The sequence below is a fragment of the Bombus affinis genome, unplaced genomic scaffold, assembly GCF_024516045.1.
Source record: "Bombus affinis isolate iyBomAffi1 unplaced genomic scaffold, iyBomAffi1.2 ctg00000083.1, whole genome shotgun sequence".
NCBI classification, from domain to species: Eukaryota; Metazoa; Arthropoda; class Insecta; order Hymenoptera; family Apidae; genus Bombus; species Bombus affinis.
In genome coordinates, this window is record NW_026108831.1 from 584,206 (window position 1) to 607,962 (window position 23,757).

The 23,757-nt window shown below is 32.5% G+C and overlaps 1 protein-coding gene across 1 annotated transcript; it reads right to left on the reverse strand.

The window, feature by feature from the left end:
- Window positions 1–10,951: 10,951 nt before the first annotated feature.
- LOC126927367 (uncharacterized) lies at window positions 10,952–16,081 on the reverse strand. Its single transcript, XM_050743526.1, has 2 exons — window positions 15,988–16,081; window positions 10,952–15,170 (listed from the first exon to the last, which is right to left on the reverse strand). The coding sequence occupies exons 1-2, from the start codon at window positions 16,043–16,045 to the stop codon at window positions 11,248–11,250; spliced, it is 3,981 nt and encodes a 1,326-aa protein (XP_050599483.1). The 5' UTR covers window positions 16,046–16,081; the 3' UTR covers window positions 10,952–11,247.
- Window positions 16,082–23,757: the final 7,676 nt, after the last annotated feature.

The following is a 23,757-nucleotide window of genomic DNA, read 5'->3' on the forward strand; positions in this document are numbered from 1 at the left end:
CTCTTAAGGGCGGCTAGCACCCTTCCCTAACCACCAACATGGAAATTGACCAATTAACAGTAACGCCAATTTCCCTCACTTTCCGAATGAAGGCTTTTCTCCACGAATCCGATGATTTCGTGCCCTTGGGCACACCCATCATAGTTTTCCTCGACAGCGTTACCGTGATGGAGAACCACTCTCCGGTACGATCTCAAAGACGATTCAAGTAACTCTCAGATGCGTAGTGATTGCCCCGTGCATTAACATTGAGTACAACTTAGACGCTGAGGAAAAGTAGAGTCCGTCATCCCCTTGACCGCGGATTCGTTAGTGAGCCTAGGATCATTGTCATTAGCTTCTCGAGTACCTAATTATTCGATTACTTGTCCAATTCCATCATAGTCATATTTGCACTAGTAAATATCTCCTCTATTGCATAATGATCACGTCTAGCGCCAATAGGGATTCGTTTCACGCCCTCAACCCTAACTCAAATCTTAACGACGACCCGACATATATATATATATATATATATATATATATATATATATATATATATATATATATATATATATATATATATATAATATGTATTATAGTCTAGTATAAAATCTTTCAAAAAGATTCTAACTATATTATTGTTCATTAATCTATCAATTTGTAAAAATTCTAATTTCGGTTTACTCGTATAATGTACGTTTAAACAAACTGAAACCAGTAATAACAGAATTCTATACTGTTTCCACTTTTAATATATTTAAAAGATAGCAAAATATCAAATCTATTAACCCCGAACTAGATTTAATGCTCCCTACTCTTAAAGTATTTAAATTAAATTATTCTAAAGTCATAAATACTATTTAGAATAAATTTTTATACAAATTTTAAACTTCTCGATTGAATTAATTTTTTAAATTTTTTGTAAGAGAAATAATATATATACGACATTAATATAAATATTTAATTGATAGAGCAACTATTAAATTCTATTATAAAATATTTAATACTAGTATTTTGCAAATTAATTTTAAAAATTTAAATTAATATTAATTATTATTATCATTTGTATTAATTATTTCTCAAAAAAGTAAAAATGGAAATTACAATAGTATATATTTATTGAAATGTAATTTTATTAAATTGAAAAATAAAGATTTAATTTATTTAAATTTAACGCATGTACGTCAGTGTGTGTGTGTATATATATAGATCTAGGCATTACTATATTAATTCTATATATTCTGCATGAATATTGTTAACATTGTTATAAAACATTTCGAGGATAAGAATAGTCTGTTGCGAGACAAATGGTACGTATAATTTAACTCAAACGGTAAGCGAATGTGTCGGTAGGTTGAACTAGTACACAGACGCGTAGGAGACATCCGCGAAAGCATAGTACACTAAAGAAAGATAGTGTCGCATCGTAGCGAACGCGTTAAAGAGCTTCGTAACGACACACCAGGAACACTCTCCTTACCGGTAAAAACGATATACATACTGAAACCAATAATAATTTAATTCTATGCTGTTTCTACTGTTATTAAATTTTAAAAATAATAAAATATCAAATCTATAAACTCCCAGCTAGATTTAATGCACCCTACTTTTAAACTATTTGAATTAAATTATACTAAATTCATAAATACTATTTAGAATAAATTTTTATACAAATTATAAATTTTTCGATTAAACTACATTTTTAAATTTTTTACAAAAGAAATAATATATTTACGACATTACTGTATATACTTAATTGATGGGTCAACTATTAGATTGTATTGTAAAATATTTGCTATTATTATTTTTCAAATTAATTTTAAAAATTTAAATCTATACTGATTATAAAAATTTAATTTAATATTAATAATCATTTTTATTAATTAATTCTTAAAAAAGTAAAATTCAAATTACAATAGTATATATTTATTGAAATGTCATTTTATTATATTGGACAATAAAAATTTAATTTATTTAAATTTAATATACTTACGTGTGTGTGGTTATATATATATAGATCTAGGTGTTACTATTTTAATTCTATATATTCTGCTTGAAAATTGTTAACATTGTTATAAAACATTTCGAGGATAAGAATAGTCTGTTGCGAGACAAATGGTACGTATAATTTAACTTAAACGGTAAGCGAATGTATCGGTAGATTGAACTACTACAGTGACGCGTAGTAGACATCCGTGAAAGCATAGTACACTAAAGAAAGATAGTGTCGCATCGTAGCTATCGTGTTAAAGAGCTTCGTAACGACACACCAGGAACACTGTCCTTACCGGTAAAAACGATACACATACTGAAACCAATAATAATTTAATTCTATGCTGTTTCTACTCTTATTAAATTTTAAAAATAATAAAATGTCATATCTATTAACTCCCAACTAGAGTTAATGCACCCTACTTTTAAACTATTTGAATTAAATAATACTAAATTCATAAATACTAATTAGAATAAATTTTTATACAAATTTTAAATTTTTCGATTAAACTACATTTTTAAATTTTTTATAAAAGAAATAATATATTTACGACATTACGGTACATACTTAATTGATAGGTCAATTATTAGATTGTAGTGTAACATATATGCTATTACTATTTTTCAAATTAATTTTGAAAATTTAAATCTACACTGATTATAAAAATTTAATTTAATATTAATAATCATTTTTAATAATTAATTCTTAAAAAAGTAAAATTCAAATTACAATAGTATATATTTATTGAAATGTCATTTTATTCTATTGGACAATAAAAATTTAATTTATTTAAATTTAATATACTTACGTGTGTGTGGGTATATATATATAGATCTAGGTGTTACTATTTTAATTCTATATATTCCGCTTGAAAATTGTTAACATTGTTACAAAACATTTCGAGGATAAGAATAGTCTGTTGCGAGACAAATGGTACGTATAATTTACCTCAAACTGTAAGCGAATGTGTCGGTAGATTGAACTACTACAGAGACGCGTAGTATACATCCGCGAAAGCATAGTACACTAAGGAAAGATAGTGTCGCATCGTAGCTAACGCGTTAAAGAGCTTCGTAACGGTACACCAGGAACACTATCTTTACCGGTAGAAACAATACACATACTGAAACCAATAATAATTTAATTCTATGTTATTTCTACTCTTATTAAATTTTAAAAATAATAAAATGTCAAATCTATTAACTCCCAACTAGATTTAATGCACCCTACTTTTAAACTATTTGTATTAAATTATACTAAATTCATAAATACTATTTAGAATAAATTTTTATACAAATTTTAAATTTTTCGATTAAACTACATTTTTAAGTGTTTTATAAAAGAAATAATATATTTAAGACATTACTGTATATACTTAATTGATGGGTCAACTATTATATATATATCTATATATATATAGATCTAGGTGTTACTATTTTAATTCTATATATTCTGCATGAATATTGTTAACATTGTTATAAAACATTTCGAGGATAAGAATAGTCTGTTGCGAGACAAACGGTACGTATAATTTACCTCAAACGGTAAGCGAATGTGTCGGTAGATTGAACTACTACAGAGACGCGTAGTATACATCCCCGAAAGCATAGTACACTAAGGAAAGATAGTGTCGCATCGTAGCTAACGCGTTAAAGAGCTTCGTAACGGTACACCAGGAACACTATCCTTACCGGTAAAACGATATACATACTGAAACCAATAATAATTTAATTCTATGTTATTTCTACTCTTATTAAATTTTAAAAATAATAAAATGTCAAATCTATTAACTCCCAACTCGATTTAATGCACCCTACTTTTAAACAATTTGAATTAAATTATACTAAATTCATAAATACTATTTAGAATAAATTTTTATACAAATTTTAAATTTTTCGATTAAACTACATTTTTAAATATTTTATAAAAGAAATAATATATTTAAGACATTACTGTATATACTTAATTGATGGGTCAACTATTAGATTCTATTGTAAAATATTTGCTATTATTATTTTTCAAATTAATTTTAAAAATTTAAATTAACACTGATTATAAAAATTTAATTTAATATTAATAATCATATTTATTAATTAATTCTAAAAAAAGAAAAATTGAAATTACAATAGTATGTATTTATTGAAATGTCATTTTATTATATTGGACAATCAAAATTTAATTTATTTAAATTTAATATACTTACGTGTGTGTGGGTATATATATATAGATCTAGGTGTTACTATTTTAATTCTATATATTCTGCTTGAAAATTGTTAACATTGTTATAAAACATTTCGAGGATAAGAATAATCTGTTGCGAGACAAATGGTACGTATAATTTAACTTAAACGGTAAGCGAATGTGTCGGTAAAATGAACTACTACAGTGACGCGTAGTAGACATCCGTGAAAGCATAGTACACTAAAGAAAGATAGTGTCGCATCGTAGCTATCGTGTTAAAGAGCTTCGTAACGACACACCAGGAACACTGTCCTTACCGGTAAAAACGATACACATACTGAAACCAATAATAATTTAATTCTATGCTGTTTCTACTCTTATTAAATTTTAAAAATAATAAAATGTCATATCTATTAACTCCCAACTAGAGTTAATGCACCCTACTTTTAAACTATTTGAATTAAATAATACTAAATTCATAAATACTAATTAGAATAAATTTTTATACAAATTTTAAATTTTTCGATTAAACTACATTTTTAAATTTTTTATAAAAGAAATAATATATTTACGACATTACGGTACATACTTAATTGATAGGTCAATTATTAGATTGTAGTGTAACATATATGCTATTACTATTTTTCAAATTAATTTTGAAAATTTAAATCTACACTGATTATAAAAATTTAATTTAATATTAATAATCATTTTTAATAATTAATTCTTAAAAAAGTAAAATTCAAATTACAATAGTATATATTTATTGAAATGTCATTTTATTCTATTGGACAATAAAAATTTAATTTATTTAAATTTAATATACTTACGTGTGTGTGGGTATATATATATAGATCTAGGTGTTACTATTTTAATTCTATATATTCCGCTTGAAAATTGTTAACATTGTTACAAAACATTTCGAGGATAAGAATAGTCTGTTGCGAGACAAATGGTACGTATAATTTACCTCAAACTGTAAGCGAATGTGTCGGTAGATTGAACTACTACAGAGACGCGTAGTATACATCCGCGAAAGCATAGTACACTAAGGAAAGATAGTGTCGCATCGTAGCTAACGCGTTAAAGAGCTTCGTAACGGTACACCAGGAACACTATCTTTACCGGTAGAAACAATACACATACTGAAACCAATAATAATTTAATTCTATGTTATTTCTACTCTTATTAAATTTTAAAAATAATAAAATGTCAAATCTATTAACTCCCAACTAGATTTAATGCACCCTACTTTTAAACTATTTGTATTAAATTATACTAAATTCATAAATACTATTTAGAATAAATTTTTATACAAATTTTAAATTTTTCGATTAAACTACATTTTTAAGTGTTTTATAAAAGAAATAATATATTTAAGACATTACTGTATATACTTAATTGATGGGTCAACTATTATATATATATCTATATATATATAGATCTAGGTGTTACTATTTTAATTCTATATATTCTGCATGAATATTGTTAACATTGTTATAAAACATTTCGAGGATAAGAATAGTCTGTTGCGAGACAAACGGTACGTATAATTTACCTCAAACGGTAAGCGAATGTGTCGGTAGATTGAACTACTACAGAGACGCGTAGTATACATCCCCGAAAGCATAGTACACTAAGGAAAGATAGTGTCGCATCGTAGCTAACGCGTTAAAGAGCTTCGTAACGGTACACCAGGAACACTATCCTTACCGGTAAAAACGATATACATACTGAAACCAATAATAATTTAATTCTATGTTATTTCTACTCTTATTAAATTTTAAAAATAATAAAATGTCAAATCTATTAACTCCCAAATAGATTTAATGCACCCTACTTTTAAACTATTTGAATTAAATTATACTAAATTCATAAATACTATTTAGAATAAATTTTTATACAAATTTTAAATTTTTCGATTAAACTACATTTTTAAGTGTTTTATAAAAGAAATAATATATTTAAGACATTACTGTATATACTTAATTGATGGGTCAACTATTAGATTGTATTGTAAAATATTTGCTATTATTATTTTTCAAATTAATTTAAAAAATTTAAATCTACACTGATTATAAAAATTTAATTTAATATTAATAAACATTTTTATTAATTAATTCTTAAAAAAGTAAAATTCAAATTACAATAGTATATATTTATTGAAATGTCATTTTATTATATTGGACAATCAAAATTTAATTTATTTAAATTTAATATACTTACGTGTGTGTGGGGATATATATATAGATCTAGGTGTTACTATTTTAATTCTATATATTCTGCTTGAAAATTGTTAACATTGTTATAAAACATTTCGAGGATAAGAATAATCTGTTGCGAGACAAATGGTACGTATAATTTAACTTAAACGGTAAGCGAATGTGTCGGTAAAATGAACTACTACAGTGACGCGTAGTAGACATCCGTGAAAGCATAGTACACTAAAGAAAGATAGTGTCGCATTGTAGCTATCGTGTTAAAGAGCTTCGTAACGACACACCAGGAACACTGTCCTTACCGGTAAAAACGATACACATACTGAAACCAATAATAATTTAATTCTATGCTGTTTCTACTCTTATTAAATTTTAAAAATAATAAAATGTCAAATCTATTAACTCCCAACTAGATTTAATGCACCCTACTTTTAAACTATTTGAATTAAATAATACTAAATTCATAAATACTAATTAGAATAAATTTTTATACAAATTTTAAATTTTTCGATTAAACTACATTTTTAAATTTTTTATAAAAGAAATAATATATTTACGACATTACGGTACATACTTAATTGATAGGTCAATTATTAGATTGTAGTGTAACATATATGCTATTACTATTTTTCAAATTAATTTTGAAAATTTAAATCTACACTGATTATAAAAATTTAATTTAATATTAATAATCATTTTTAATAATTAATTCTTAAAAAAGTAAAATTCAAATTACAATAGTATATATTTATTGAAATGTCATTTTATTATATTGGACAATAAAAATTTAATTTATTTAAATTTAATATACTTACGTGTGTGTGGGTATATATATATAGATCTAGGTGTTACTATTTTAATTCTATATATTCCGCTTGAAAATTGTTAACATTGTTACAAAACATTTCGAGGATAAGAATAGTCTGTTGCGAGACAAATGGTACGTATAATTTACCTCAAACGGTAAGCGAATGTGTCGGTAGATTGAACTACTACAGAGACGCGTAGTATACATCCGCGAAAGCATAGTACGCTAAGGAAAGATAGTGTCGCATCGTAGCTAACGCGTTAAACAGCTTCGTAACGGTACACCAGGAACACTATCTTTACCGGTAGAAACAATACACATACTGAAACCAATAATAATTTAATTCTATGTTATTTCTACTCTTATTAAATTTTAAAAATAATAAAATGTCAAATCTATTAACTCCCAACTAGATTTAATGCACCCTACTTTTAAACTATTTGTATTAAATTATACTAAATTCATAAATACTATTTAGAATAAATTTTTATACAAATTTTAAATTTTTCGATTAAACTACATTTTTAAGTGTTTTATAAAAGAAATAATATATTTAAGACATTACTGTATATACTTAATTGAGGGGTCAACTATTATATATATATCTATATATATATAGATCTAGGTGTTACTATTTTAATTCTATATATTCTGCATGAATATTGTTAACATTGTTATAAAACATTTCGAGGATAAGAATAGTCTGTTGCGAGACAAACGGTACGTATAATTTACCTCAAACGGTAAGCGAATGTGTCGGTAGATTGAACTACTACAGAGACGCGTAGTATACATCCCCGAAAGCATAGTACACTAAGGAAAGATAGTGTCGCATCGTAGCTAACGCGTTAAAGAGCTTCGTAACGGTACACCAGGAACACTATCCTTACCGGTAAAAACGATATACATACTGAAACCAATAATAATTTAATTCTATGTTATTTCTACTCTTATTAAATTTTAAAAATAATAAAATGTCAAATCTATTAACTCCCAACTAGATTTAATGCACCCTACTTTTAAACTATTTGAATTAAATTATACTAAATTCATAAATACTATTTAGAATAAATTTTTATACAAATTTTAAATTTTTCGATTAAACTACATTTTTAAGTGTTTTATAAAAGAAATAATATATTTAAGACATTACTGTATATACTTAATTGATGGGTCAACTATTAGATTGTATTGTAAAATATTTGCTATTATTATTTTTCAAATTAATTTAAAAAATTTAAATCTACACTGATTATAAAAATTTAATTTAATATTAATAAACATTTTTATTAATTAATTCTTAAAAAAGTAAAATTCAAATTACAATAGTATATATTTATTGAAATGTCATTTTATTATATTGGACAATCAAAATTTAATTTATTTAAATTTAATATACTTACGTGTGTGTGGGTATATATATATAGATCTAGGTGTTACTATTTTAATTCTATATATTCTGCTTGAAAATTGTTAACATTGTTATAAAACATTTCGAGGATAAGAATAATCTGTTGCGAGACAAATGGTACGTATAATTTAACTTAAACGGTAAGCGAATGTGTCGGTAAAATGAACTACTACAGTGACGCGTAGTAGACATCCGTGAAAGCATAGTACACTAAAGAAAGATAGTGTCGCATCGTAGCTATCGTGTTAAAGAGCTTCGTAACGACACACCAGGAACACTGTCCTTACCGGTAAAAACGATACACATACTGAAACCAATAATAATTTAATTCTATGCTGTTTCTACTCTTATTAAATTTTAAAAATAATAAAATGTCAAATCTATTAACTCCCAACTAGATTTAATGCCCCCTACTTTTAAACTATTTGAATTAAATAATACTAAAGTCATAAATACTAATTAGAATAAATTTTTATACAAATTTTAAATTTTTCGATTAAACTACATTTTTAAATTTTTCATAAAAGAAATAATATATTTACGACATTACGGTACATACTTAATTGATAGGTCAATTATTAGATTGTAGTGTAACATATATGCTATTACTATATTTCAAATTAATTTTGAAAATTTAAATCTACACTGATTATAAAAATTTAATTTAATATTATTAATCATTTTTAATAATTAATTCTTAAAAAAGTAAAATTCAAATTACAATAGTATATATTTATTGAAATGTCATTTTATTATATTGGACAATAAAAATTTAATTTATTTAAATTTAATATACTTACGTGTGTGTGGGTATATATATATAGATCTAGGTGTTACTATTTTAATTCTATATATTCCGCTTGAAAATTGTTAACATTGTTACAAAACATTTCGAGGATAAGAATAGTCTGTTGCGAGACAAATGGTACGTATAATTTACCTCAAACGGTAAGCGTATGTGTCGGTAAAATGAACTACTACAGAGACGCGTAGTAGACATCCGTGAAAGCATAGTACACTAAAGAAAGGTAGTGTCGCATCGTAGCTAACGCATTAAAGATCTTCATGATGGTACACCAGGAACACTATCCTTACCGGAAGAAGCGATACACATACTGAAACCAATAATAATTTAATTCTATGCTGTTTCTACTCTTATTAAATTTTAAAAATAATAAAATGTTAAATCTATTAACTCCCAACTAGATTTAATGCACCCTACTTTTAAACTATTTGAATTAAATTATACTAAATTCATAAATACTATTTAGAATAAATTTTTATACAAATATTAAATTTTTCGATTAAACTACATTTTTAAGTGTTTTATAAAAGAAATAATATTTTTAAGACATTACTGTATATACTTAATTGATGGGTCAACTATTATATATATATCTATATATATATAGATCTAGGTGTTACTATTTTAATTCTATATATTCTGCATGAATATTGTTAACATTGTTATAAAACATTTCGAGGATAAGAATAGTCTGTTGCGAGACAAACGGTACGTATAATTTACCTCAAACGGTAAGCGAATGTGTCGGTAGATTGAACTACTACAGAGACGCGTAGTATACATCCCCGAAAGCATAGTACACTAAGGAAAGATAGTGTCGCATCGTAGCTAACGCGTTAAAGAGCTTCGTAACGGTACACCAGGAACACTATCCTTACCGGTAAAACGATATACATACTGAAACCAATAATAATTTAATTCTATGTTATTTCTACTCTTATTAAATTTTAAAAATAATAAAATGTCAAATCTATTAACTCCCAACTCGATTTAATGCACCCTACTTTTAAACAATTTGAATTAAATTATACTAAATTCATAAATACTATTTAGAATAAATTTTTATACAAATTTTAAATTTTTCGATTAAACTACATGTATTTTCGAGCTATCGCGGGGAGACGCGGTCGTTAGAATACGCGTCAACGAGAGTCGTAAATTCCCGTTACGATTAGAATAATCGACACCACGAATAGTTCGATCCCCGTATTTCGGTTAGGATAATCGGGGTGGTTGATGCGGTATAACACTGAGAGTCACAGAATTATAATAATATATATTTCCAACAATTAGTCTACACGATTGAAAAGATATAAACAATTAACAACTTTATCGCACGCAGATAATATAGATGTATACAATATAGAGCAAGGCTCTTACAATTGAGCTTAGTCTCTTGGTGGACGTAGCACGATATTATACTTAATAAAATAAGCGAATGTTTGGCTATGTCGCGGATCGACTTGAATTGGCGTTCAGAATTTGACTCAAAGTGTAACGTTCGACGCGTCACAAGGAACTGATCGACCTTTGATGAATTTTTTGTCTCATCTTTAAGACGACCCCCACTATACTTAGGTCACGCCACCGTTCGCGCCTATGATCACGTATGTCTGTTCTTGCGTGGAAAACGTAACGGACCAAATTCGACGTTTCGAGAACTCGCTGCTTGGCGACAGCTATGCGCTCGTCGATACATTGTATATGATCCGGCGGTCAGATAAGACGATCTGACTGAGACATTGTAGGGCCGCGAGTGACGGTTAGAAAATACAGCCTGTGTTAAGCCTCGTGGCGTAACATCCTCCCCCCGTTGAGAGGGTACCGATCAAATGATATGGTGTGGAGTCAGGTGCGTCGCTGGCGAATCTCCTTCGCTCCGTGTGGGTGGTCGGACTCGTCTGGATCTGGGTGAATGGGTAAGGGGACCAGTCTTTTGACGCCACGATCCAGGGTAGTTGTTGCCGTCTGCACGGTAGCGGTCCGTATGATTCCGTCGACTCCTGGATGGACCTTGATCACGCGGCCCAAAGGCCATTGCATGGATGGTACGTTATCCTCCCTGAGGACTACTACGGTGCCTACTCGGATGTCGTGACTGCCCTTGCTCCATTTATTTCGGATGTTCAGCTCGTTCAGGTATTCTCGATGCCAGCGGCGCCAGAAATGTTGTTTGACCCTTTGAATGTGTTGCCAGCTGGAGAGACGATTGGATGGAGTGTCCCGGAAATCTCGTTCTCGAAAGCTTGTTAGTGCATCTCCGATGAGGAAGTGACCGGGAGTAAGGACAAGAAGATCGTTTGGGTCAGATGATATTGGAGTCAGAGGACGGGAGTTGAGGATAGACTCGATTTCAATGATCAGTGTGTTCAAATTTTCGTATGTTAAGAGCTCGTTACCTGCGACACGTCTGAGATGTCGTTTGAAGGACTTCACCGCAGCCTCCCACAGCCCGCCGAAGTGAGGTGAGTTGGGAGGAATGAAGTGCCATTCGATTCGTCGATCGGCTAAAAAGGACTGAATCTTTACCTTATGATCGTCGGACTGCAGGAGGTTTCGGAGCTCTCGTAATTCATTGTTGGCGCCAACGAAGTTGGTGCCGTTGTCAGAATAAATTGTTACACAGAATCCTCGGCGAGCGATGAATCTTCGCAGAGCAGCAATGAAGGCCTCGCTAGTGAGATCGGTGACCAGCTCGAGGTGGACTGCTTTAACTGCAAGGCATACGAAGATTGCTACATATACCTTGATTTTTCGTCGGTTGCGATCCTTTCGTTCCTTGATGTAGAACGGTCCGCAATAATCGATTCCGACGTTAGTAAATGGACGAGATTCCGTTATCCGTGCAGCTGGAAGGTCGCCCATTACGTACTCTACTGGAGGTGGATTGGCTCGGCAGCAACGTACGCACTTCTTCAGCGTGCTCCAAACTTGACTACGGCCGTCGATAGGCCAGTAAGATCTCCTTAAGGCATATAAGGTAGCTTGAGTTCCGGAGTGGAGATTTAGGAGGTGTTCATGCTCGATTATGAGTGCTGTAACTGAGGATTTGGGTAGAATGATCGGGTGTTTTTGAGTGAAGGGCATTGGTGAATGACTGAGTCGGCCTCCGACTCGCAATATCTCGTCCTTGTCCAGAAATGGATTGAGTCGTTGCAGCTTCCCCTTCACTGCAGTATTTCGATCTGTGCGGAGAGTACGTATTTCATCTGGAAAATAACAGAGTTGTAACAATTTGACCAATTTGTTATGCGCATCGGTTAAATCATGTGTGGTTAGAGGTCCCCCCCGATCCTGTTTTTGCCTCCATCTGAGGCAACGAGCGGCAATTCTTATCAGCTTGGGCCAAGAAGAATATCTCTCCAGTAGACTGTGGTCAGGCGGAGTCACGGACAGACATGTTGCCTTCTTTTGCTCTGGTATTTCAACTAATGGTATTGGGTTCCACGACGGCCAGTATTTTTCAGGTTGTTGGAGCCATTCTGGTCCATGTTGCCAAATGGTAGATCGCAGGAAGTCTTGGGGTGATTGGCCTCGAGATATGAGATCGGCAGGGTTATCGGTAGTGGGAATGTGGCGCCAATCTGAGGTGTGAGTCTTTTGTTGAATCTCTGTCACACGATTGGCGACGAAGGTTTTCAGCGTGTGAGGTGATGTATTAATCCAGTGTAGAACGATTGTAGAATCAGTCCAGTAAACGGTCCGAGAAATTTTGCTTGGTAACGCTTGAAGGACTGTAGTGGCCAATGATGCGAGAAGAAGTGCTCCACTTAGTTCCAGCCTTGGAATGGTTTGTGATTTGAGTGGAGCCACCTTTGACCTTGCAGTGAGGAGTCGTGTCCAAACATGACCATCCGGAGCGATGGTGCGAAGGTAGACGCATGCCCCATACGCCCTTTCGCTGGCGTCGCAGAATCCGTGTAATTCGATTTCCGCTGCAGTCTTGATTATAGTTTTACGTGGAAACTTCACGTTATTTAGCAAAGGTAGCTGTGAATAATATTTGCTCCATTCTGTGTGTACGTCAGCCGGAAGAGATTCGTCCCAGTCAAGTTTTAAAGTCCAAAGTCGTTGGAGCAACATCTTAGCGCGAACGATCACTGGTGCCAGTAATCCAAGAGGGTCGTAGATCTTGGCAATTTCGGAGCTGATTGTTCTCTTCGTAATTCGAGAGGCGGTAGGATTGATTTTGACGGAATATAGGATCGAATCGTCAAAGGAATTCCAAACAACACCCAGAGTTTTGAAAGTTTGCGATTCGCCTAGTAGCAGCTTATCGTTTATGTCCTGCTCGGAAAGTCCTCGTAGCAGTGCCCGGTCGTTCGCTGCCCATTTTCGGATGTTTAAGCCGGCTAGTTTAAGCAATTCTATGAGCTCCGTTCTCAGTAGTTGTGCCTCGTTCTTTGTATCGGCTCCTGTGAGAACATCGTCGACGTAGAAGTCTCGCTGTAAGACCATCGCTGCTCGTGGGTATCGATGTCCCTCGTCGTTTGCCAGTTGTTTGAGGCACCGAATGGCTAGATAGGGGGCCGCTGACAGCCCGAATGTCACTGTGTTAAGTTGATAGGTGTCAACTTCTCCGTCAGAGTTGCGCCACAAGATTTGTTGGAATTTCCGATCCTCTGGACGCACAAGAAATTGTCGATACATCTTTTCGACATCGCCTGTAACGACATACTGATGAAAACGAAATCTTAAAAGGATAAGAAATATGTCGTCTTGTAGTTTCGGTCCCGTATGAAGTACGTCGTTTAATGAAACTCCGGTGGTGGTTGGTGCAGATCCGTCAAACACAACTCGGAGTTTTGTAGTCCGGCTGGATTCTTTGATCACGCCGTGATGTGGCAGAAAATATCCGTCGTCCGTGCAGTGGTCCGTGGTGATCTTCGTCATATGTCCTAATTCCAAGTATTCTTGTATTACGGCGTGATAGTCGGCTTCGAATTGTTTGTCTCGTTGGAATCGACGGCAGAGGGAAGTGAGTCGCTTCATTGCCATGGCTTTCGAAGATCCAAGCGGAGGAGTTGTTTCGTTGAATGGGAGAGCGACAACGTATCGCCCTTCGTTGTTGCGTTGAACGTGATTTCGAAAGTGCTCCTCGCACTGTCGTTCCGCTTCCGAAATTCGTGCGGTGGGCGGACCCTCGTCGATTTCCCAAAAACGGGCGAGGTCTGCCTGTAAAGCCGTCGTGGAGGTGTGAAATGCGTATGCTAATGATTGTGAGGTTGGGCTCCCCCCGATGACCCATCCGAATCTCGTCTTTTGCAGACGCAAGTCGGGCCCGTTTGCTTGACTGATATCAAGTTGGCCGACACAGAGTGATGCTAGTGTTGGTCCGGCGCTCAACAATATTTCGATCGGAGCAGGTCTATGGAATCTTGGATCGGCTAATTGGAGATTCCTAGGTATCTGTATTGTTGAGCGATCTACGGGTTGGTTTGGGACCCAAGACGCGATAGTCGGTATGATCAGAAACGTCAAGTTGCGTTCGTATGTGCCGTCAATAGAGGTGATCGTGGCCGTGATGTAGCGTTTCGAGGTCGTCGATAACGTGTTGAGTGCTTCGATTGGGACCGAACATTTCTGTTGATTGAGTTTTAATGAGTTAGCGAGCCTTTCGGTGATAAAGTTCATGCTAGAGCCGGTATCTAGCAGAGCTCTACAACGAACTGGTTGAATTTCATTATTCAAGATGTTGACCTGCGCTGTGACTAACAAGTCGTGTTGCAATGGTTCAAAAGGGAGCGGGGTCGATGAGTCCGTTTTCTGTGGTTCGGTCCCTAACAGGCTCGTCTGATGACGTCATTGTTTTCCGTGTCGTTTAGGACTGGACGATATGGTCGATCCCGATGCCGCCGATCGCGGTAACCGAGATTCGCGTGTCGGGGATGTTCGCGGAGACGTTCGGGGAGACTCTCGGCGAGAATCTCGACGAGACGCTCGACGAGACGCTCGGGGAGACGTTCGGGGAGACGCTCGGGGAGACTCTCGGGGAGACTCTCGGCGAGAATCTCGACGAGACGCTCGACGAGACGCTCGGGGAGACGTTCGGGGAGACGCTCGGGGAGACTCTCGGGGAGACTCTCGGCGAGAATACCGGCGAGACGCTCGGGGAGACGAAGATGAGCGTCTCGAACGATGTGACGAACGCGGGGACGGTGAACTGGGCGAAGATCGACCGCTGGATGATCGGTCGCTTGACGATCGACCGCTCGATGTTCGGCCGACACGTGTTCGTGTTTTGCTATGCCCCTGGCCTTGATGCAGATACGTGTGATGTCGCTGTCTACAGATGCGACATGATCCCGCGGAGCATTGAGTGAGAGCGTGTCCCTTGCCTAAACAATTGGTACAGAGCGACGCCCTTTTGGCGATTTCCAGGCGTTCTTTGGGCGTCTTCGTTTTGAAGACATGGCAATTCCATAATTCGTGTTGTCCGTGGCAGTTCGGACACAACAACGTATTATGTGTAGTTACGAATGTATAGCTTCGCGGCGCGTCCTGTCGCCGACGGTCGTGTTGATCGGACGCCCCCTTTTTGACGGTTAATGATGAACACGCTCTGTCGCTATTCGTCCGTGTTTTCAGAAAATCTACTAAATGCGTATATGGCGGCAATTTCTTGTCCGGTAGGGTATGTTGCCATTCGCGAACAACGGCTGAGGGTAACTTCGACGTGACAAGCTTTATGAGAATGGCGTTTGACGTGACTGGATCCCCGAGTCTTTCTAACGCTTGGAGATGTACTTTAACTGTCTCGATAAGATCGTCTATAGCTTCTGGTGTTTCTTTAGTTATTTTGGGATAGTCGAAAAGCAAATCCCAGTGACGCATGCAGATCTGACGGTGGCAGTCGAATTTTTCCCTAAGAGCGTCCATGGCGATTGCGTAATTTGCGTCGGTGATGGGTAATGACTGTATGCTTCGCGCGGCCCAGCCAGTCAGGGCTGTTCGGAGATGATGAAATTTCTGAACCGGTGCTAAATTTTCATTTCTATCTATCGCTGATGAGAAGGCATCGTGAAACGACTGCCAATCTTCGAGGGCGCCATCAAATGTAGGTATGCGAACCTCCGGTAGTTTGAGCGACGCGGACTCGCGGCCGACGGCTGATTCGCCGCTTGTCGACTGTGACGGCGTACTTCGTCGTGTATTGATTAATTGTTTGGCTACTCGGCATTGCAGCCTTTCGTATTCTTCCGCTAGCTCACTGCCGCGCGCGATCTCTCCCTCGTCTAAAGTTACGATCTGGTGTTGTAATGCACGGATTTCCTTCTCGAAGGTTTCTAGACGTTCTTTAATTTGAAGCAAGTCGATCTCGTCCGGACAGCCTGATTGTTCGATGTCTTCCAGTTTTTTTGCGAGGCGTGTAAACTGGGCGCTACAGTAGCCCCGGCGACGACGCAAGTTGGCGAGCTCGTCTCCGGTTGCCATTATTTTTTATGTAATTGATAGTGAAATCGTTTGGACTTACTTCTGTTGGCGATTGTCCACCTTGCGGTAGGAGGATGTGTGGTTGCGTTTCAACCACCGAATTATACCTCTTCAAATGTGTCGACCCTTAACGTTACTGACCTCGCTGGGGTGGTAACGCTTCCGCTGCTGGTTGTGTTGGATTCACGTGGCACTGTATTGTAGTGGGTGTCACTGGCGTGCACTCTTCACTTGACACTGAATCCGGCTCGAAGGACCATGTATTTTCGAGCTATCGCGGGGAGACGCGGTCGTTAGAATACGCGTCAACGAGAGTCGTAAATTCCCGTTACGATTAGAATAATCGACACCACGAATAGTTCGATCCCCGTATTTCGGTTAGGATAATCGGGGTGGTTGATGCGGTATAACACTGAGAGTCACAGAATTATAATAATATATATTTCCAACAATTAGTCTACACGATTGAAAAGATATAAACAATTAACAACTTTATCGCACGCAGATAATATAGATGTATACAATATAGAGCAAGGCTCTTACAATTGAGCTTAGTCTCTTGGTGGACGTAGCACGATATTATACTTAATAAAATAAGCGAATGTTTGGCTATGTCGCGGATCGACTTGAATTGGCATTCAGAATTTGACTCAAAGTGTAACGTTCGACGCGTCACAAGGAACTGATCGACCTTTGATGATTTTTTTGTCTCATCTTTAAGACGACCCCCACTATACTTAGGTCACGCCACCGTTCGCGCCTATGATCACGTATGTCTGTTCTTGCGTGGAAAACGTAACGGACCAAATTCGACGTTTCGAGAACTCGCTGCTTGGCGACAGCTATGCGCTCGTCGATACATTGTATATGATCCGGCGGTCAGATAAGACGATCTGACTGAAACATTGTAGGGCCGCGAGTGACGGTTAGAAAATACAGCCTGTGTTAAGCCTCGTGGCGTAACACTACATTTTTAAATTTTTTATAAAAGAAATAATATATTTAAGACATTACTGTATATACTTAATTGATGGGTCAACTATTAGATTGTATTGTAAAATATTTGCTATTATTATTTTTCAAATTAATTTTAAAAATTTAAATTAACACTGATTATAAAAATTTAATTTAATATTAATAATCAAACTTATTAATTAATTCTAAAAAAAGAAAAATTGAAATTACAATAGTATGTATTTATTGAAATGTCATTTTATTATATTAAACAATTAAAATTTTATTTATTTAAATTTAATATACTTACGTGTGTGTGGGTATATATATATAGATCTAGGTGTTACTATTTTAATTCTATATATTCTGCATGAATATTGTTAACATTGTTATGAAACATTTCGAGGATAAGAATAGTCTGTTGCGAGACAAATGATACGTATAATTTACTTCAAACGGTAAGCGAATGTGTCGGTAAAATGAACTACTACAGAGACGCGTAGTAGACATCCGTGAAAGCATAGTACACTAAAGAAAGATAGTGTCGCATGGTAGCTAACGCGTTAAAGAGCTTCGTAACGGTACACAAGGAATACTTTCATTATATTTAGAGATGATTATATAAAAAAAATTGTTTTATTTTGCTAATATGTGTTTTACAAGATATATATATAACAATATAACAATTATAACATTATGACATTATAACAATTATAACAATTACAACAATTACACTTGTTTGGCTACTCTGTTAGTGCTGCTTCTCTCTCCTCTTCTTGCCAAATTGCATTCCATCTTCGTTTGTTGGCGGATCCTGTGATGCAAATAGTCGCAAACTAACACACACACAGCAATATGCGTGTCACTGTGCGCGGCCAAAACAGAGTTGTAACGCATAATATTACACACGCCTTTGGCATATGCACTGCTGAAAGACCCGGGTAAGGTGTGATTTGTTTCCCGTATATACATTCTACATTTGCGAACATTAGTGAGAAAACTAATCTCTTATAGGCCGCCCAGCGACGAGTCGATGTACTACAAACGCAAGAGGACTTGTTGTTTACTACATTAACCTCTTAGGTACGGTTGAATTTTGTGCGCGGCTGTTTGTCTGTACGGCAGAGTTTGACGCGAATTACGCGTAAAAGATACAACACTGCAATGTGTGATGGATGATACTGTTCTCCACTCAAGCACATTGGAACGAAGTTTTTGATAATTAAATTATTATTTTTCTTAAGGATATGATGCATATACTTTAACTTTAATAATTGAATTTAATAATGAATAATCCAATTGAGTGTGATATATTTTAAAGCAGAGTACGACACATAGACGACGCAAATTTCAAACTCATTGCGCGATAGTGTTTTTCAAATTGCTCTTCCTTTTTCTATTCCCGAACTACATTTTGAGGTTAAAGATTCTAAAGAAATTCAAGGGTACGGATCGACATGTTAAAAGGAGCATCTGATAATCTATTGTATATATATATTTCATCTGTTTTATATGTATACATATAGAAATATATATATAATATATATTATAGTCTAGTATAAAATCTTTCAAAAAGATTCTAACTATATTATTGTTCATTAATCTATCAATCTGTAAAAATTCTAATTTCGGTTTACTCGTATAATGTACGTTTACACATACTGAAACCAGGAATAACTGAATTCTATACTGATTCCACTTTTAATAAATTTAAAAAATAGCAGAAGATCAAATCTATTAACCCCAAACTAGATTTAATGCTCCCTACTTTTAAAGTATTTAAATTAAATTATTCTAAAGTCATAAATACTATTTAGAATAAATTTTTATACAAATTTTAAACTTCTCGAATGAATTAATTTTTTAAATTTTTTGTAAGAGAAATAATATATATAGGACATTAATATAAATATTTAATTGACAGAGCAACTATTAAATTCTATTATAAAATATTTAATATTAGCATTTTGCAAATTAATTTTAAAAATTTAAATTAATATTAATTATTATTATCATTTGTATTAATTATTTCTCAAAAAAGTAAAAATGGAAATTACAATAGTATATATTTATTGAAATGTAATTTTATTAAATTGAAAAATAAAGATTTAATTTATTTAAATTTAACGCATGTACGTGAGTGTGTGTGTGTATATATATAGATCTAGGCATTACTATATTAATTCTATATATTCTGCATGAACATTGTTAACATTGTTATAAAACATTTCGAGGATAAGAATAGTCTGTTGCGAGACAAATGGTACGTATAATGTAACGCAAACGGTAAGCGAATGTGTCGGTAGATTGAAGTACTACAGAGACGCGTAGTAGACATCCGCGAAAGCATAGTACACTAAGCAAAGATAGTGTCGCATCGTAGCAAATGCGTTAAACAGCTTCGTAACGGTACACCAGGAACACTATCTTTACCGGTAGAAACGATACACATAGTGAAACCAATAATAATTTAATTCTATGCTGTTTCTACTCTTAATAAATTCTAATCGTAATAAAATATCAAATCTATTAACTCCCAACTAGATTTAATGCACCCTACTTTTAAACTATTTAAATTAAATCATACTAAATTCATAAATACTATTTAGAATAAATTTTTTTATAAGTTTTAAATTTTTCGATTAAACTACATTTTTAAATTTTTTATAAAAGAAATAATATATTTACGACATTACTGTATATACTTAATTGATAGGTCAACTATTAGATTGTATTGTAAAATATTTGCTATTATTACTTTTCAAATTAATTTTAAAAATTTAAATCTACACTGATTATAAAAATTTACTTTATTATTAATAATCATTTTCATTATTTAATTCTAAAAAAAGAAAAATTGAAATTACAATAGTATATATTTATTGAAATGTAATTTTATTAAATTGAACAATAAAAATTTTATTTATTTAAATTGAATATATATACGTGTGAGTGTGTATATATATATATATAGATCTAGGTGTTACTATTTTAATTCTATATATTCTGCATGAATATTGTTAACATTGTTATAAAACATTTCGAGGATAAGAATAGTCTGTTGCGAGACAAATGGTACGCATAATTTACCTCAAACGGTAAGCGAATGTGTCGGTAAAATGAACTACCACAGAGATGCGTAGTAGACATCCGGTACACCAGGAACACTATCCTTACCGGTAAAAACGATATACATACTGAAACCAATAATAATTTAATTCTATGTTATTTCTACTCTTATTAAATTTTAAAAATAATAAAATGTCAAATCTATTAACTCCCAACTAGATTTAATGCACCCTACTTTTAAACAATTTGAATTAAATTATACTAAATTCATAAATACTATTTAGAATAAATTTTTATACAAATTTTAAATTTTTCGATTAAACTACATTTTTAAGTGTTTTATAAAAGAAATAATATATTTAAGACATTACTGTATATACTTAATTGATGGGTCAACTATTAGATTGTATTGTAAAATATTTGCTATTATTATTTTTCAAATTAATTTTAAAAATTTAAATTAACACTGATTATAAAAATTTAATTTAATATTAATAATCATATTTATTAATTAATTCTAAAAAAAGAAAAATTGAAATTACAATAGTATGTATTTATTGAAATGTCATTTTATTATATTGGACAATAAAAATTTTATTTATTTAAAGATAATATACTTACATGTGTGAGGGTATATATATATAGATCTAGGTGTTACTATTTTAATTCTATATATTCTGCATGAATATTGTTAACATTGTTATAAAACATTTCGAGGATAAGAATAGTCTGTTGCGAGACAAATGGTACGTATAATTTACCTCAAACGGTAAGCGAATGTGTCGGTAGATTGAACTACTGCAGAGACGCGTAGTATACATCCGCGAAAGCATAGTACACTAAGGAAAGATAGTGTCGCATCGTAGCTAACGCGTTAAAGAGCTTCGTAACGGTACACCAGGAACACTATCTTTACCGGTAGAAACAATACACATACTGAAACCAATAATAATTTAATTCTATGTTATTTCTACTCTTATTAAATTTTAAAAATAATAAAATGTCAAATCTATTAACTCCCAACTAGATTTAATGCACCCTACTTTTAAACTATTTGTATTAAATTATACTAAATTCATAAATACTATTTAGAATAAATTTTTATACAAATTTTAAATTTTTCGATTAAACTACATTTTTAAGTGTTTTATAAAAGAAATAATATATTTAAGACATTACTGTATATACTTAATTGATGGGTCAACTATTATATATATATCTATATATATATAGATCTAGGTGATACTATTTTAATTCTATATATTCTGCATGAATATTGTTACCATTGTTATAAAACATTTCGAGGATAAGAATAGTCTGTTGCGAGACAAACGGTACGTATAATTTACCTCAAACGGTAAGCGAATGTGTCGGTAGATTGAACTACTACAGAGACGCGTAGTATACATCCCCGAAAGCATAGTACACTAAGGAAAGATAGTGTTGCATCGTAGCTAACGCGTTAAAGAGCTTCGTAACGGTACACCAGGAACACTATCCTTACCGGTAAAAACGATATACATACTGAAACCAATAATAATGTAATTCTATGTTATTTCTACTCTTATTAAATTTTAAAAATAATAAAATGTCAAATCTATTAACTCCCAACTAGATTTAATGCACCCTACTTTTAAACTATTTGAATTAAATTATACTAAATTCATAAATACTATTTAGAATAAATTTTTATACAAATTTTAAATTTTTCGATTAAACTACATTTTTAAGTGTTTTATAAAAGAAATAATATATTTAAGACATTACTGTATATACTTAATTGATGGGTCAACTATTAGATTGTATTGTAAAATATTTGCTATTATTATTTTTCAAATTAATTTAAAAAATTTAAATCTACACTGATTATAAAAATTTAATTTAATATTAATAAACATTTTTATTAATTAATTCTTAAGAAAGTAAAATTCAAATTACAATAGTATATATTTATTGAAATGTCATTTTATTATATTGGACAATCAAAATTTAATTTATTTAAATTTAATATACTTACGTGTGTGTGGGTATATATATATAGATCTAGGTGTTACTATTTTAATTCTATATATTCTGCTTGAAAATTGTTAACATTGTTATATAACATTTCGAGGATAAGAATAATCTGTTGCGAGACAAATGGTACGTATAATTTAACTTAAACGGTAAGCGAATGTGTCGGTAAAATGAACTACTACAGTGACGCGTAGTAGACATCCGTGAAAGCATAGTACACTAAAGAAAGATAGTGTCGCATCGTAGCTATCGTGTTAAAGAGCTTCGTAACGACACACCAGGAACACTGTCCTTACCGGTAAAAACGATACACATACTGAAACCAATAATAATTTAATTCTATGCTGTTTCTACTCTTATTAAATTTTAAAAATAATAAAATGTCAAATCTATTAACTCCCAACTAGATTTAATACACCCTACTTTTAAACTATTTGAATTAAATAATACTAAATTCATAAATACTAATTAGAATAAATTTTTATAAAAATTTTAAATTTTTCGATTAAACTACATTTTTAAATTTTTTATAAAAGAAATAATATATTTACGACATTACGGTACATACTTAATTGATAGGTCAATTATTAGATTGTAGTGTAACATATATGCTATTACTATTTTTCAAATTAATTTTGAAAATTTAAATCTACACTGATTATAAAAATTTAATTTAATATTAATAATCATTTTTAATAATTAATTCTTAAAAAAGTAAAATTCAAATTACAATAGTATATATTTATTGAAATGTCATTTTATTATATTGGACAATAAAAATTTAATTTATTTAAATTTAATATACTTACGTGTGTGTGGGTATATATATATAGATCTAGGTGTTACTATTTTAATTCTATATATTCCGCTTGAAAATTGTTAACA